Raw genomic sequence first — 14,843 nt, 5'->3', positions numbered from 1 at the left:
ACAAACTGTCAAGCATATCAGTTCACTAACAAGGTAACAAAACCAAGAACAACTAGCAGGAAATATCAACATTGCCAAGATATCATAACTACCTGACTTTGAACATGCCAACATGCCTATCATGTACCAAATCCTTTCTTCTTTTGGTGAAGTGTTTGCAAGCACAGTTGTTGTGGATTTTACACCGCATGTGGTTACTATTAATACCGGAGAGGATGTTGGCGGGAAGATCTTGTCATTTGCGCAGAAGAGTCCAAGAGCGATATGCATTCTTTCTGCCAATGGAGCTATCTCTAAAGCCACACTATGTCAACTCGGTTCTTCCGGTGGTGGTATTTTGACTTATGAGGGTCGGTTTGAGATCTTATCTTTGTCTGGATCATATACGGTCTCAGACACTAGCGGCATAAGAAATCGCGATGGTGGATCGAGTGTCTCACTTGTTGGTCCTGACGGCCGAGTGATTGGAGGTTCTGTTGCTGGTCTACTTACAGCTGCTGGTCCTATCCAAATTGTAGTTGGAAGTTTCACGCCAGATGCTAACAAGACGCTTAAAAAGAAGTACCAACGGGAACACACGGTGTCGTCTCCAACTTCAACTGGTCCAGAAATCATGACAGCAGCAAGACCTATCTCACAAGCAAATGCTCATGCTGAAAACTTCATGATACCGATTTTGTCTCAGTTACCCGATCATCAAAACCAGAGCTGTAATCAAACCAATGCTCCATTTTTTCACTGCGGTAAAACAAAAAAAACGCAATTAATTACCAAAGCGTTAAAAGTCAGAAAAATTCCCAAATTAGAATTAAGACAAAAATAAGGAAGAAAGCACGAGCTCAGAATACCATTTTCGGTTTTAGCATTAACAGGGCGATTTGATTCTGAGAACATCCAAAGTGCTTTGCAGAGTTACTCTTCTGGAACATCAAAGACACCCTTTGAAACCCTAATTTGTAAAGCATAAATAGAAAACGAATCAGTGAAGGGATGGACAACGAAAAAATCGGAGGCGGAATTGAAACTTAAAAGAAAATCAAAACCCTAAATCCCAAATAAAAAAAAAGCCAATATTGGAAGAGAGGAGGCGAAAGATTTAAGCACCTGATTCGTCGTTGTCATCGAAGGTGAGATTTCCGCTTGAGGTTTTTTTTGAAACCGTGGATTTACGCTCTTTGGTTAACGTTTGAGCATCTGAGTTTGAATGAGTGAGGTTGAGAGCGATTGAGCGAGCTTTGCTGAGAGTTTGAAAGGGATTCGTGAGTTTGTAAGAGACGAGTTTGTGAGAGGAGCTCGTGAGAGTGTGAGAGAGACGAGAGGTTGAAGACGTGGGGTGGAGAGAGCGAGTCTGTGAGATTGGGGAGAGAGTGAGGTTGAGGGCAATCTGCATCTTTTCCAATTTATTTATTTTCTTTTCTTTAATTCATTTTAAATAGGATAGGTTTTTGAAAATATTAAAGATCTTGTTTAAAATTCCTAAGATATCAGTTAATAATTGTTTTATGTTTTCAACTTATCCCTCATTGAAAAACCCAACAGTCAAGCGGCTGGGTTTGAATGTGGTAGTCCAACAGTTTTCCTTTTTTATTAGTTTTTTTTATTTTAATTCTAATTTTTGTTCTATCTTAGTTTATATATCTAAATTAGCATTGTAAATAACAACTAGTCATGAGTGGTCTGGTGGAGAGGGGTGGTTTCTAAGGTCTTTAGTGTAGTGGGTTCGATACCTGTATTAAGCTTTTTATTTCTTTCAGCATTTGCATTTTATTTTCTTTTAGCATTTTATTTTATGTTTATGTTTTTATTATACTCATGGTTGATCTGCTTTCTTTTAATTTCATCATTCATTCAAAGCCATTTTTAAACTATAAAAATCATATTTTTCTCGATTTAATATCGAGCCCATTTTTCCACACCCTTGTAAGTCGATTGCTTTTTAAGCATCGCCATCAACCTCACATAGCTTACTCTTGGGCTTTCTTACAATGAGCCGGTTCTCTTGCACTTACACTCATATTTCGCATCATTTTGTTGTTTGGGCCCGATCTAATTATTTCATGATTTTGAATCCCCATTTGACAAAATGTACCCCACTTCCCCAATGTGTATATAATGTTGTATTGTTTTATTTCTCTATTTGTTTTAGACACTAACACAAGAGTAAAATTAACCATTTCTAAAAATACAAAAATATGACTCGATCCAACGTCGAATATTTTCTCAATAAACAAATCAATTCATTTCTCCCTCCTATTCCATTACAGTTCTTCCAAACTTTCATCAAATGCTTGATTCAACGTCAAGCCATTTTCTCTAATAAAAACTCAAAAAATATTAATTCATAGTCAAGACTTTTTCAATAAAGATGGAAGTGGAACGTGGTGTATACCACGCACTCCTGAGACTAGGATTCGAGATGTATATCTCGCCAATCCTAGCTCTCGCCATCATCCAATTTACCCACTTTGTTTTCTCAAACACTCATTCAAATCTTTCTCAAACGTCCATCAATACTTGATCTAGGTCAAGTCATTTTCACAACAAAACTCAAAATACCTAATTCTTATTTAACACTTTTTCAATAAAGATGGAAATGGAACATGGTGTATACCATGCACTCCTGAGACTAGGATTCGAGATGTATATCTCGCCAATCTTAGCTCTCGCCATCGTCTAAAATTGTCAATGCGGTTTCTTCAAACCCTTTCTCAATCAAACCTAAAAATACTTAATCTCTATTAAACACTTTTGCAAATAAAGATGGAAATGGAACATGGTGTATACCATGCACTCCTGAGGCTAGGATTCGAGATGTATATCTCGCCAATCCTAGTTCTCGCCATCACTCAAAGCACATCCAACCAATCAAACTTTTTTTATCGCCGCCGTGTGACCAATCAAAAACCTTTTAAAATGAAAGATATATTGTCTTAAGAGATACAAAACAATGTTTCGGCCACGATTGTTGAGTAGAGATAAATGACGCTTTTCCGAATGTAGATTTGTAAATCCTAACACCTAAGTACATATTGCATGACAACTCTAGGGCAGAACTTCCCCATTTCTTCTAGACCTTTCCGAGCGTCTCCGATCTTGTGGCATGTAGTCCGTTCTATTGCAAAGAGGTAACTGCCTAAGACTCGATTCAGCGAGCTGCGACACCTACTGCTAGGACGTGAACACATCGCCCACTCTCCTTTGACACAACTGGTGTCCTCCTTTTGTAAGTCCATATTCAGATGGCAATCCCTATGTAGCCGAACTACGGAAACTCTGATTCTCATGTTCAGATGAGATACGTAGGCACAAGATGCGAGGTCTTACCGAGTTAGACTGACAACTAACAACTAATCTTTGTTTGTTCTCGCCCTCGCTGCGATCGAGACCTTCCCTTTCTCTTGCCCTAGTTGCAATCGAGACTTTTGTTCCCGTTAGTTAGCCGAACTACATTATGCTCTGATTCTCATTCCAGATGAGATATGTAGGCATAAGACGCGATGTCTTGGCGAGCACACATCTCTTTCACCCATAGGTAGCCGAGCTACGAAGACTCTGATTCTCATATTCAGATGAGATACGTATGCAGTGGATGCGACATCCGTGCGAGTCATTTTCTTTTGACCCCTCTTTTAGTAAATAGTACATTAGATAAACACACACCCTTTAGACAAGAACAACAAGAGCGGATCCCGTAGAGTACTACGGATACGTAGGGGTGCTAATACCTTCCCTTCGTATAATCGACTCCCGAACCCAAGATTTGGTTGCGAGACCTTGTCTTTTCCTTTCCTCTCTTCAGGTTTACTTCGAGTGTTTCCTTTCCCTCCTTTGGGATAAATAACGCACGGTGGCGACTCTTCTGTCATTTTCTTTCGCCGGTTGTTTTTTCGCACCCTTGTATTTTTCAGGTTGCGACACATGGTTCAAATTTCAAAAGTACAATCAAAGAGATGCTTACCACTATACTATAACGATACCATACTCATGAAACAAACTCTAAGCACAAAACACATGTCAAAAATTCTAAAGCAATATATTTTCAAAGATGAATCACATATACACACAACTTCATCAATAGGTGAAGAATAAACACGAGGGACTTGACTCACACCCAACAATTTTGCTAACATCTTGATCAAATTATGCATTCATCTAAAAAAACTCCTATTGAAAGCATACAAGCATAAATCACAAAGGACTTTCAAGGGTTGTAATGGTTAACAAAGAAGGGTCATATTTCAAGGTAATTGAAACAAAAACTATTTCCTAAACAAATGAGAGTGATCACTTCTCAAATTCTCAAGCATTCACAAATTCATTCACGTTTTTCTTTTTTTCCCAATTGTTACACCATTGCACACAACTTATTAGCATAATTTATTTGCTATTTTATTTTTTATTTTTCAATGATTTTTTTTCACTTTTATTTTTATTTTCTCAACTTCATAACAACCAACCTTTTCTCCCCATCTTGAATGCAACCAATCATTGTAATGTGAATGCTCCCAAACTTTCTAAGGCAATGGTACAAATTTAAACCATGATTTATGGTTGATGGTTCAAGAAAAAATAATTCAAAATCCAATCTAAAATCAGCAATGAAGTAATTAGTTATGTAGAAGTTCCAAAAGTTGACATCAAAATGGATCCTGATACAAGGCTCAAAGGGGTAAGTAAATTCTCACTCACTCACAAGGTAGGCTACTTTTTGGTCAAGTGGTTGTGCTCAAAACCAAACAAAATGCCTTGATCCTTTTCATGCTTTCATAAAATTCAACACAAGTGAAAGATTAAACATAATAAAATCGAGTTAAAACAAGAATTGTTGGTCTCCTGTGCATATAGTGAACAATGGAAAGTTTCCTCACATTTGGCTATAATCTAAAATGATTCAAACATGAACAAGTATTGCAAAAGAATGAATGACATGATATTTGTACACATCATAAATTTCATATTCATGATATGTTGTAGAAAGCATTAAACATATACTTTAACAATGTACCATCCTTTCAAACTTTTTATCATTACCAAAGCATTTTCTTGTTGATACACCTAAACTTGAAACAATCATTCCATGTTTCCTCAAGCCAATCAAAGACAAGTTTTTTGGACAAACACAAAACAAATATCTAACAACTTAATAACTTAATATTAAACTAAACTACTCAATATAAAATAAAATAAGTTCAAAATAGGTCAAAAGACCTGGGTGAAAGTGGATAAGTGGCTAAGATATTTTTCCATGTGCAGCAGAGCACGTTAAGCGCCCTCTGGTCGCGTTAAGCGGCATCCGCAAAACAAGTTTTTTCAAAAATGCCAACTTTTTTCAAGCTTTTCATCCACTCTAACTCTTTAATAACTAAACTACTAAATGAAAAGTTATTAAAGAATTAAAAGGTTGGGTTGCCTCCAAACAAGCGCTTGTTTTATGTCATTAGATCAACACCTTTATTTTGTATACACTCATTCTTTTTGCTTCACCTCTCGATTCTCTATCCGTACAGGTGATGCCTCAACATTCAAGTTATCTTGAACTTGCACATCATCCATTTTATCACATAAGATGGATCAGAAATATACTTCTGAAGCTAAGACACAAGGAAAACATCATGAAGGTTTGAAATAGATGGTGGTAAGGCAACTCAATAAACAACAACTTCAACTCTCTGGAGAATCTGATAAGGACCAATGAAACGTGGAGTAAGCTTTTGTGACTTCAGCGTACGACCAACACCAGTCACTGAAGTGACTCTCAGAAACACATGGCCGCCCTATTGAAACTAAAAAGTCTTCCTTCATTTATCATGGTAACTTTTATGCCTACTTTGTGATGCTTTCATCTTTTCCAGAATCATCTTGACTTTCTCAGTGGTCTGCTGAACAATCTTTGGCCCAATCACAACAAATTTGTCTGATTCATACCAACACAAAGGTGTCTTACACCTCTTACCATACAAAGTCTCGAAGGGTTCCATTTCAATACTATAATGGTAACTGTTATTGTAAGTAAACTCAATCAACGACAAGAAATTGTACCAAGCACCTCCTTGATATAGGACACAAGCTTTCAAAAAATCCTCCAAAGACTAAATAGTCCTCTTAGTCTGACCTTCTGTCTGCAGATGGTAGGCATAACTCAACCTTAAATTGGTTTCCATGGCTTTCTGCAAAATCTCCCAAAACCTTGACGTTAATCTCAAGTCTCTATCAGAAACAAGATGGAATGCCGTGCAACTTCATGACCATACTTTTGTATATCTCAACCAACCTCTCTAACGGAAAACGGATCTTACTCAGAATAAAATAAGTCGACTTAGTCAGTCTATCCACAACCACCAAAATTGTATCGTTCCACCTTTGGGTCTTCGGAAAACCTGTCACAAAATCCATAAAAATGTTATCCCACTTCCAATCAGGAATACGCAACAATTACATTATCCCAGACGACTTATGATGCTCAATCTTTGACTTCTGACAAGTCAAACAAGCGTAAACAAACTCTGCGACCTCTCCCTTCATACTTGGCAACCAAAATATTTTCTTTAGATCTTGGTACATCTTAGTGGCTCCGGGATGAATACTCATATTGCTTCTATGGCTCTCTTCCAAAATCATCTGCTTAAGTTCTGGCACATCTGACACACAAACCCTATCTCAAAACTTCAAGATCTCATTCTCATCAACCCTAAAGTCCACTTCTTTACCTTGGTTAACTAAAACTCGACAATCGACTAATTCTGCGTCCAATTTCTGACCCATTACCTCGAATCAAGTTATATGATCTTGAGACATCCTCAATACTGAGACAAACACTTTCCACTAGCTCATGCATCTGATGTCTTCTTGGATGTTTGACATTGTGTACTAATATGACCTGATTTCCCACAGTTGAAACAAGTCATTACGGCACTCTTGTATTTAGCAACACAATGCCCCAGTTTCCCACACTTGAAACACGTTATTATAGTACACTCTGAAGCATGATGATCCAACACTCCACACTTGAAACACTTAATAGATGTATGAGCACCTCCCCCACTTGTCTTTTTCTTATTAGTAGACCTCTATTGAAACTTCTAGATACCCTTATCGGCTGGAGTCACATAAGGTTTTATGCGATAATGATTTTCACTTTTCTTTTCACTATAGTGAGTAGAACTATCACAATTATCTTCATCATAAATCATACACTTATTATCCAGCACATAGAACTGATGAATCTCTTGGTACCCAATGGATTGCTTAATTTTTGGATGCAAGTAAATTTCAAACTTGATACACTTAGATCTGTCAGCTCATAACCCATTGTAATGAGGCCATAACCTAGACAACTCCTCGAATTTAGCAGCACAATCTGGAACAATCATGTTTCCTTGCTTTAGCTCAAGGAACTTGATCTCTTTGTTTCTACGAATATCGACAAAAAAGTATATCTCTAGAAACTCCCGCTTGAAATTCTCCCAGGTGATCTTAGTACCTGCAACATCTAACCTCTAGTGAGTATTATCCCACCAATACTCACCCTCTTTTGATAGCATATGGGTCCCAAACATTACTTTTTGAGCATCCGTGCAAGCCATAACCTGGAAGATCTTCTCAATTTCCTACAACAAACTCTGAGTACCCTGAGGATCATATTTCCCCTTAAAGGTAGGCGGATTGTTCATTTGAAACCTTCATAGTCCACATAATTCGTTAGTTGCACCCTTCTGATTTTAGTTCGCCTACAAAGTTACATTTTCCTGCATCATCACATGAGCCATTGCTTCAAAAGCATCAACAATCACACGATCATTCTTGTCAACCATTTATTTCTACACAATCAGCTTAAACATATTAACTAATTGTAAATAGTAAATAAAATGTTAAATAACGAAGTGAGCACCGACAGTATCCACATACATGTCGCGCACAAAAGGGTACAATTTAGTCACATCCTAGGCCGAATGGACTGACTTGCTCTAGTATAAACTATGTAACACCCTAAACCCGACTCACAATTTTAAAAATAAATCAAATTATTTTTCACCAAAGGGTGCCACACATTCTTAAAATAAAACATCTTTCATCAATTTAAACATATCATAGCGGAATTATAAAACATTTAACAACACCTCCACATGGTCTTATAAAACAAAATTACTCAAATAAAACACCAGTTTGATAACAACTCAACAATTAAAAACATAAAAGGAAACAATGACCTCACCCCCTGTGTTACATTATCAGAGGTACATAAGATACTAAACAAAAAAAGGAAAGCATACAATAAATGAAGAGGCCTCAACGCCATCCTCCAACTCAAAGCATCTATTCCTCTACCTAATTATATGTACCCCAAGAGAGTATAAAACGCCACAAATAAATAAACACAGGTGAGAATAACTTTATAGATGTTAACAATGAATTTAACCATCAAGATAGTCATAACAACCTCTATTATCATTCCCACACAAAGTTCATAATGTTGGTGTAAGCCCTAGAGGCCAATACTTTTGGTACTTGTATCGAATAATGAAAAGGCATTTTCTTTATTATGGTTGATTAATAAAGTCCCTGGAATAGATAGTCCATTTAATGTATTAAGTGTGACTTAATCATGAGAACACATTAAATATAAGGACATTATTCTTAAAGTATCCGTAGTCGAGTTTTAGTGTGAAGTGGGATAACATTAAAGCATTAAGACTATTATGTTTGTAGACTGATGATCACATCTCATGGATCATGGATAAAGAGTTATCAAGTCTTAAACATAGGTATGAATATTAGGAGTAATATTTATACCGGATTGACCCGCTATGAGAATACTATATAGAAAGTTATGCAAAGTGTCATAAGTTATTTTCACGGTGATAATAATGTATACCACTTTTCGACCTGAAACCACTATGGATCCTAGATGTAGAGTCAAGTGCTTTGTTGCTGATCCAACATTGTCCGTAACTGGATAACCATAAAGACAGTTGATGGGTACTCCACAAAGCATGATGAGGGACATGAGTGTCCTAGATGGAATTTGCCCATCCTGCATAACAGGATAAATGTCTATGGGCCCAATATTGAACTGGACAAGGGCGACACGGTCTATACCTTGTGTTCAATATAGACATAAGGGCAAAGGGGTAATTATACACATAATTATTATCACAGGAGGTTTTGTCAGATCACATGACATTTTCGTGACTTGGGTAGCAGTGATGTGTTGCTAGATACCGCTCACTATTTATTATGTTAAATGCGTGATTTAATATAATTGCCAACGTCGCGAAAACCTATAGGGTCACACACAAAGGACGGATTGATGAGAAATAGAGTAACTAAGTAACACCGTAAGATACGGTGCACTTAAGTGGAAACGAAATATGGTAAGGTACCAAATACTTAAGTGATTTTGGCATATTATGAGATATGGGCAAAATACACTTAAGTGGGCTTTTTAGCTTGAAGCCCACACAAGTGGTTCTATAAATAGAACCCCTTGGGTAGAAGCATAGTAACTCCAACCCACTCAGACAGAAATTCAAGTAGAGACTTGGAATTTTGTTTCCCTCTTTCTCTCACTCAAAGCCTTCATTCATAACAGCTAGCACTGCGATTGAAAGAATCCGTTCGTGTGGACTGAGTAGAGACGTTGTCATCATTCAACGTTCGTGATCGCCCCGTGGATCTGTATCAAAGGTTTTGATCATTATCAGAGATCTGCACCAAAGGTTTGAATCGCCACAAGAGGTAACGATTCTATCACTGATCATGCCCATTCGTAAGGATCACTAAATGGAGAAATTTTAAATTCCGTTGCGCCTTGGATGGCAATTCTCCTACAGTGGTATCAGAGCCTGGTTACGAAACCATGAATCTGATATTTGTTTTTGTTCTGTAATAATATGATTAAAGACATAATGAATCAAAGGTTAAATTGAGATCGATCAAGTTACATATATGTGATATATGTAATCCTGATGCAAAATACATTATATATGATATAGTGTTCTCGTTTCGTTCATTCAAACCCTCAGTGATTGTTTTCCTTTGAGCGATCAATGGTCGTTTGCTTCTTGATCCGACATTAGTATGGTGAAGCAATGACGTGTTGATCAATCATACTGAATTAACAATCGAGATGTGTTTGACGGTCTGAAATTGGTGCATCAGGGTTAGTGACGGCACAAGGGTTGTGTTGTCAGAGAGTTATGCGATTGGGGTTTGACTGCACAAGAGTTGTGCTTTCTAAACACTTTTTCGAACAGTGTTAACCGGTTAACGCATAGGGTTAACCGGTTAACGAGAAACTGAATACAGCCTTCTAAACTTTTTTGGAACAGTGTTAACCGGTTAACGCATATGGTTAACCGGTTAACGCAATGCGAAATAAATTTTTTGAGATTTTCAAACAGTGTTAACCGGTTAATGCATTTGGTTAACCGGTTAACGCAAGGCGGAAAACAGTTTTCCAAGACATTTTCAAACAGTGTTAACCGGTTAACGCATATGGTTAACCGGTTAACGCAAGGCAGAAAAGAATTTTCTAAAAGTTTTCAAATAGTGTTAACCGGTTAACGCATATGGTTAACCGGTTAACGCAAGGCAAAATTCACCCATTCGGCTAGAAAAAGTGCTTTGAAGTATCAAGTGTTGATACGAAAACACCCGTTCCCGCTGTCCGGGCAGCGGACCCCCGGCTAACTCTGCATAGTGTGATCGGTCATCGAAATTTAATTTGATTTTAATTAATTAAAGGAATTAATAATAATAATAAAGTGTTTATTATTGTCTTGTGGTGATCGGTTATGGCCTTAGTTTTCCTTTGTTTTGTTTTGGGTTTTTAAAATACGACCTGTGTGTCGTGCCTCTCTCTTAATCTCCCAAATGTAACTTCTTTTCTCATCTCACTCCCTCGTATGTAAAATGAGTTTCTTTCATGTAATGTAATGACATGAAGAAAGCAAAGAAGTCAGTGCCAAAGGAGGACAACCTTGAAGATCTTGCTTGGAGAAGCTTAGATCGTTGTAGGTTAGCTTAGGTTCTCTCATTGGCTTGGGAGAACAATTGCGTTAGGGGCCATAACTGTTTCATTATGTATGTATGTATGTTGATGCATGTGAATGTATGTTGATGCATGTGAGAGACGGTTTATATGATAAACAAGCCGGTGAGATCATAAAAATTGCAATTCCCTCAAAATAAATATTAAGTTTTAAGCTTTCCAAGTTTTAACACTCATCAAGACTAGTATCGAATAATGTAGGTTTCGCCTACGCGAGGTGCATGTTCTATATTAGTAAGGTGCGATGGGATAATTGTAATATCCAACTGTTAAAACAATGGATCAAACTTAACTAAACAAATTATAATAAGATTATATATATGTTTAGAAGCAAGAGTTGGGAATGATCCATATGATGGATTGGAATAAGGAGTTATTCACCCAACTGAAATTTTCGAGAGTTGTATGAGATACAATTGGAAGGAGTTCCTACCTAAATAACCTAGTTTTGTGTAATCCGCCTACGCGGACTTAGAACGAAGTGAAATATGGATCTCGACCCACTAGAAAATCTTCCAACGGGATTTTCCGAATCAAATGATGAGGGTCATTTGTTTTGAGTAAAATAGTGGGAGAATATTTAATTAAAGGCCTAATTGAATATGTCAATGATACTTATATTTTCATTAATTCTTATGTAGATTACCATGACATCAAACACCTCTAACAACATCCTGCGATCAATCCTTGATAAGGAAAAATTGTCTGGGACAAATTTTCTGGATTGGCACCGAAACCTGAGGATTGTCCTCAAACATGATAAAAAGCTGTATGTCTTGGAGACACCTGTTCCTGAAGAGGAACCTCCTAGTTCTGCACCTAAGGCAGAAAGAGATGCTTATAAGAAGCATGTCGATGATGCCAATGAAACTGCTTTTCTCATGCTGGCTACCATGAACTCAGAATTGCAAAAGCAACATGAGAACATGTCAACGTTCGATATGATCGAACACCTGAAGTTGCTCTATAAAGAGCAAGCAAGGCATGAGAGGTTTGAAGTCTCAAAAGCCCTTTTTCAAAGCAAGTTAGCTGAGGGAGCCCCTGTAGGTCCCCATGTACTCAAGATGATTGGTTATGTGGAAAACCTTGAGAGATTGGGTTTTCCCCTCGGAAAGGAACTTGCGACTCATTTGATCTTGCAATTGTTGCCAGATAGTTTCAGTCAATTTGTCCTAAATTTCAATATGATTGATATGGACAAATCTCTTCCTGAACTGCTCGCCATGTTAAGAACTGCCGAGCAAAATCTGAAGTCAAAAGGGAAGTCCATTCTGATGATCGGAAATGGAAAGAGACAGAACAAAAGGCCCACTAAGCAGAGTGATAAGGAGAAGGGCAAGGAAGTTGCCAATCCTAGACCCACTGCTGCTTTGAAGCCTAGTGGAGGCATAGCAAAAGAAGGCACCTGCTTCCATTGTGGTAAGACCGGACACTGGAAGAGGAACTGCCTAAAGTACCTGGAAGATAAGAAGAATGGAGTAGAGACTTCAACTTCAGGTATTTTTGTTATTAATTTATCTACTTCTCCATCATGGGTATTAGATACTGGATGCAGTTCTCACATTTGTACAAATGTGCAGGAACTAAAAAGGAGTAGAGATTTGGCAAAAGGTGAAGTTGACCTACGAGTTGGCTATGGAGCAAAGGTTGCTGCTTTAGCCGTAGGAACTTTTGTATTGACTTTACCTAGTGGTTTAATAATTCAGTTAGAGAACTGTTATTATGTACCTGCAATTAGCAGGAATATTATTTCCATTGCTTCTTTGGACAAGTTTGGTTTTTCATTTATAATAAAGAACAATTGTTGCTCAATTTATTTGAATGATATATTCTATGCTACTGCACAAATGAACAATGGACTATATGTCCTTGATCTTGAAATGCCTATTAATAACATTAATACAAAAGGGTGAAACCTAACGAGTTAAAACCAACTAGGTAAGAATATTAAAACTCTTCGATCAGATCGAAGTGATGAGTATTTAATCCTAGAGTTTGATGACCATCTGAAAGAGTGTGGGATCCTATCCCAACTTACTCCTCCTGGAACATCCCAATGGAAGGGTGTATCTGAGAGAAGAAATCGAACCCTGTTGAACATGGTCCGATCCATGATGAGTCACACCAATCTTCCAAACTCCTTTTAAGGACATACACCATTGAAATCAGCTTACACACTTAACCGTGTTCCATCCAAAAGGTTGAAAAGACACCATATGAGATATGAAGTGGTAAGAGACCACATATGTCTTACATGAAGATTTGGGGTTGCGAAGTTTATGTGAAACGACAAATTTCAACTAAGCTTAAGCCCAAATCTGACCAATGCTTATTTGTGGGGGTATCCTAAAGAAACAAGAGGATATTATTTATACAATCCTTCTGAGGGCAAAGTGTTTGTCGCTCGAACTTGAGTTTTCCTAGAAAGGGATTTTATTTCCAAAGGAACCAGTGGGAGGAAAGTAGAGCTTGAAGAAATTCAAGAATCACAAAGCATCGATACACCTATGGAGGAATTAGAGCAGGAAACACAAGTAGTTGTGTAAGAGCAACCTGCTCAAGTAGAACAAGACCAGCGTAGGTCAGGCAGGATACGTCACCTACCTGAGATATATGGATATCTGATCAAGGTGATGTATTACTCATGGATCAAGATGAGCCTGTGACCTACTCATGGAATCTTCACCTTGATGAAACAGTAAAACTGTATGGATTCATCAAGAACGAAGATGAGCCTTGTGTCTACAAGAAGGTTAGTGGGAGCATGATAGTATTCCTGGTATTATATGTAGATGACATATTACTCATTGGAATCGATATCCCTACCCTGCAACAAGTAAATTCTTGGTTGGGGAAATGCTTTTCTATGAAGGACCTGGGTGAAGCAGCCTATCAGAATCTATAGAGATAGATCATGAAATGCTTGGCCTAAGTCAGAGTACATAGACAAAGTACTGAGACGCTTTAATATGAATGATTCCAATCTGGTTATGTGTTTTGCTTAAATGGTGGCACTGTGAGCTTGAAAAGTTCAACGCAAGATGCAATTGCTGATTCTACAATTGAGGCCGAGTATATTGCTGCCTTAAGTGCAGCAAAGGAAGTTGTTTGGATCAATAAACTTGGCATAGTCCCTAGCATTATGGATCCCATTGGTCTCTATTATGATAGCAATGGTGTTATCGCACAAGCTAAGGAGCCTAGATCTCACCAACGATCCAAACACATACTTAGACGTTGTGTGAAAATATGTAAAGTACCTACACTTGACAATGTTGCTAACCCACTGACAAAGCCTATTGCGCAGCAGAAGCATGATGGCCATACTAGATCAATGGGCATACAGGGTATGCCTGATTGGCTCTAGTGCTAGTGGGAGATTGTTGGTGTAAGCCCTAGAGGCCAATACTTTTGGTACTTGTATCGAATAATAAAAAGGCATTTTCTTTATTATGGTTGATTAATAAAGTCCCTGGAATAGATAGTTCGTTTAATGTATTAAGTGTGACTTAATCATGAGAACACATTAAACATAAGGACACTATTCTTAAAGTATCCGTAGTCGAGTTTTAGTGTGAAGTGGGATAACATTAAAGCATTAAGACTATTATGTTTGTAGACTGATGATCACATCTCATGGATCATGGATAAAGAGTTATCAAGTCTTAAACATAGGTATGAATATTAGGAGTAATATTTATACCGGATTGACACGCTATGAGAATACTATATAGAAAGTTATGCAAAGTGTCATAAGTTATTCTCATGGTGATAATAGTGTATACCACTCTTC

At 37.5% G+C, this 14,843-nt stretch overlaps 1 protein-coding gene across 1 annotated transcript; it reads left to right on the top strand.

Moving 5' to 3' along the window:
* The first annotated feature begins 112 nt into the window (after nucleotides 1–112).
* LOC127123214 (AT-hook motif nuclear-localized protein 1) lies at nucleotides 113–1,655 on the top strand. Its single transcript, XM_051053457.1, has 2 exons — nucleotides 113–710; nucleotides 1,630–1,655. Exons 1-2 carry the CDS (start codon nucleotides 113–115, stop codon nucleotides 1,653–1,655), a joined length of 624 nt encoding a protein of 207 aa, XP_050909414.1.
* The last annotated feature ends 13,188 nt before the right edge of the window (nucleotides 1,656–14,843 follow it).

Source organism: Lathyrus oleraceus, chromosome 2 (assembly GCF_024323335.1).
Source record: "Lathyrus oleraceus cultivar Zhongwan6 chromosome 2, CAAS_Psat_ZW6_1.0, whole genome shotgun sequence".
NCBI lineage: Eukaryota > Viridiplantae > Streptophyta > Magnoliopsida > Fabales > Fabaceae > Lathyrus > Lathyrus oleraceus.
The sequence above is the reverse complement of the archived record's forward strand: the minus strand, read 5'-3'. Positions and strand labels throughout refer to the sequence as shown.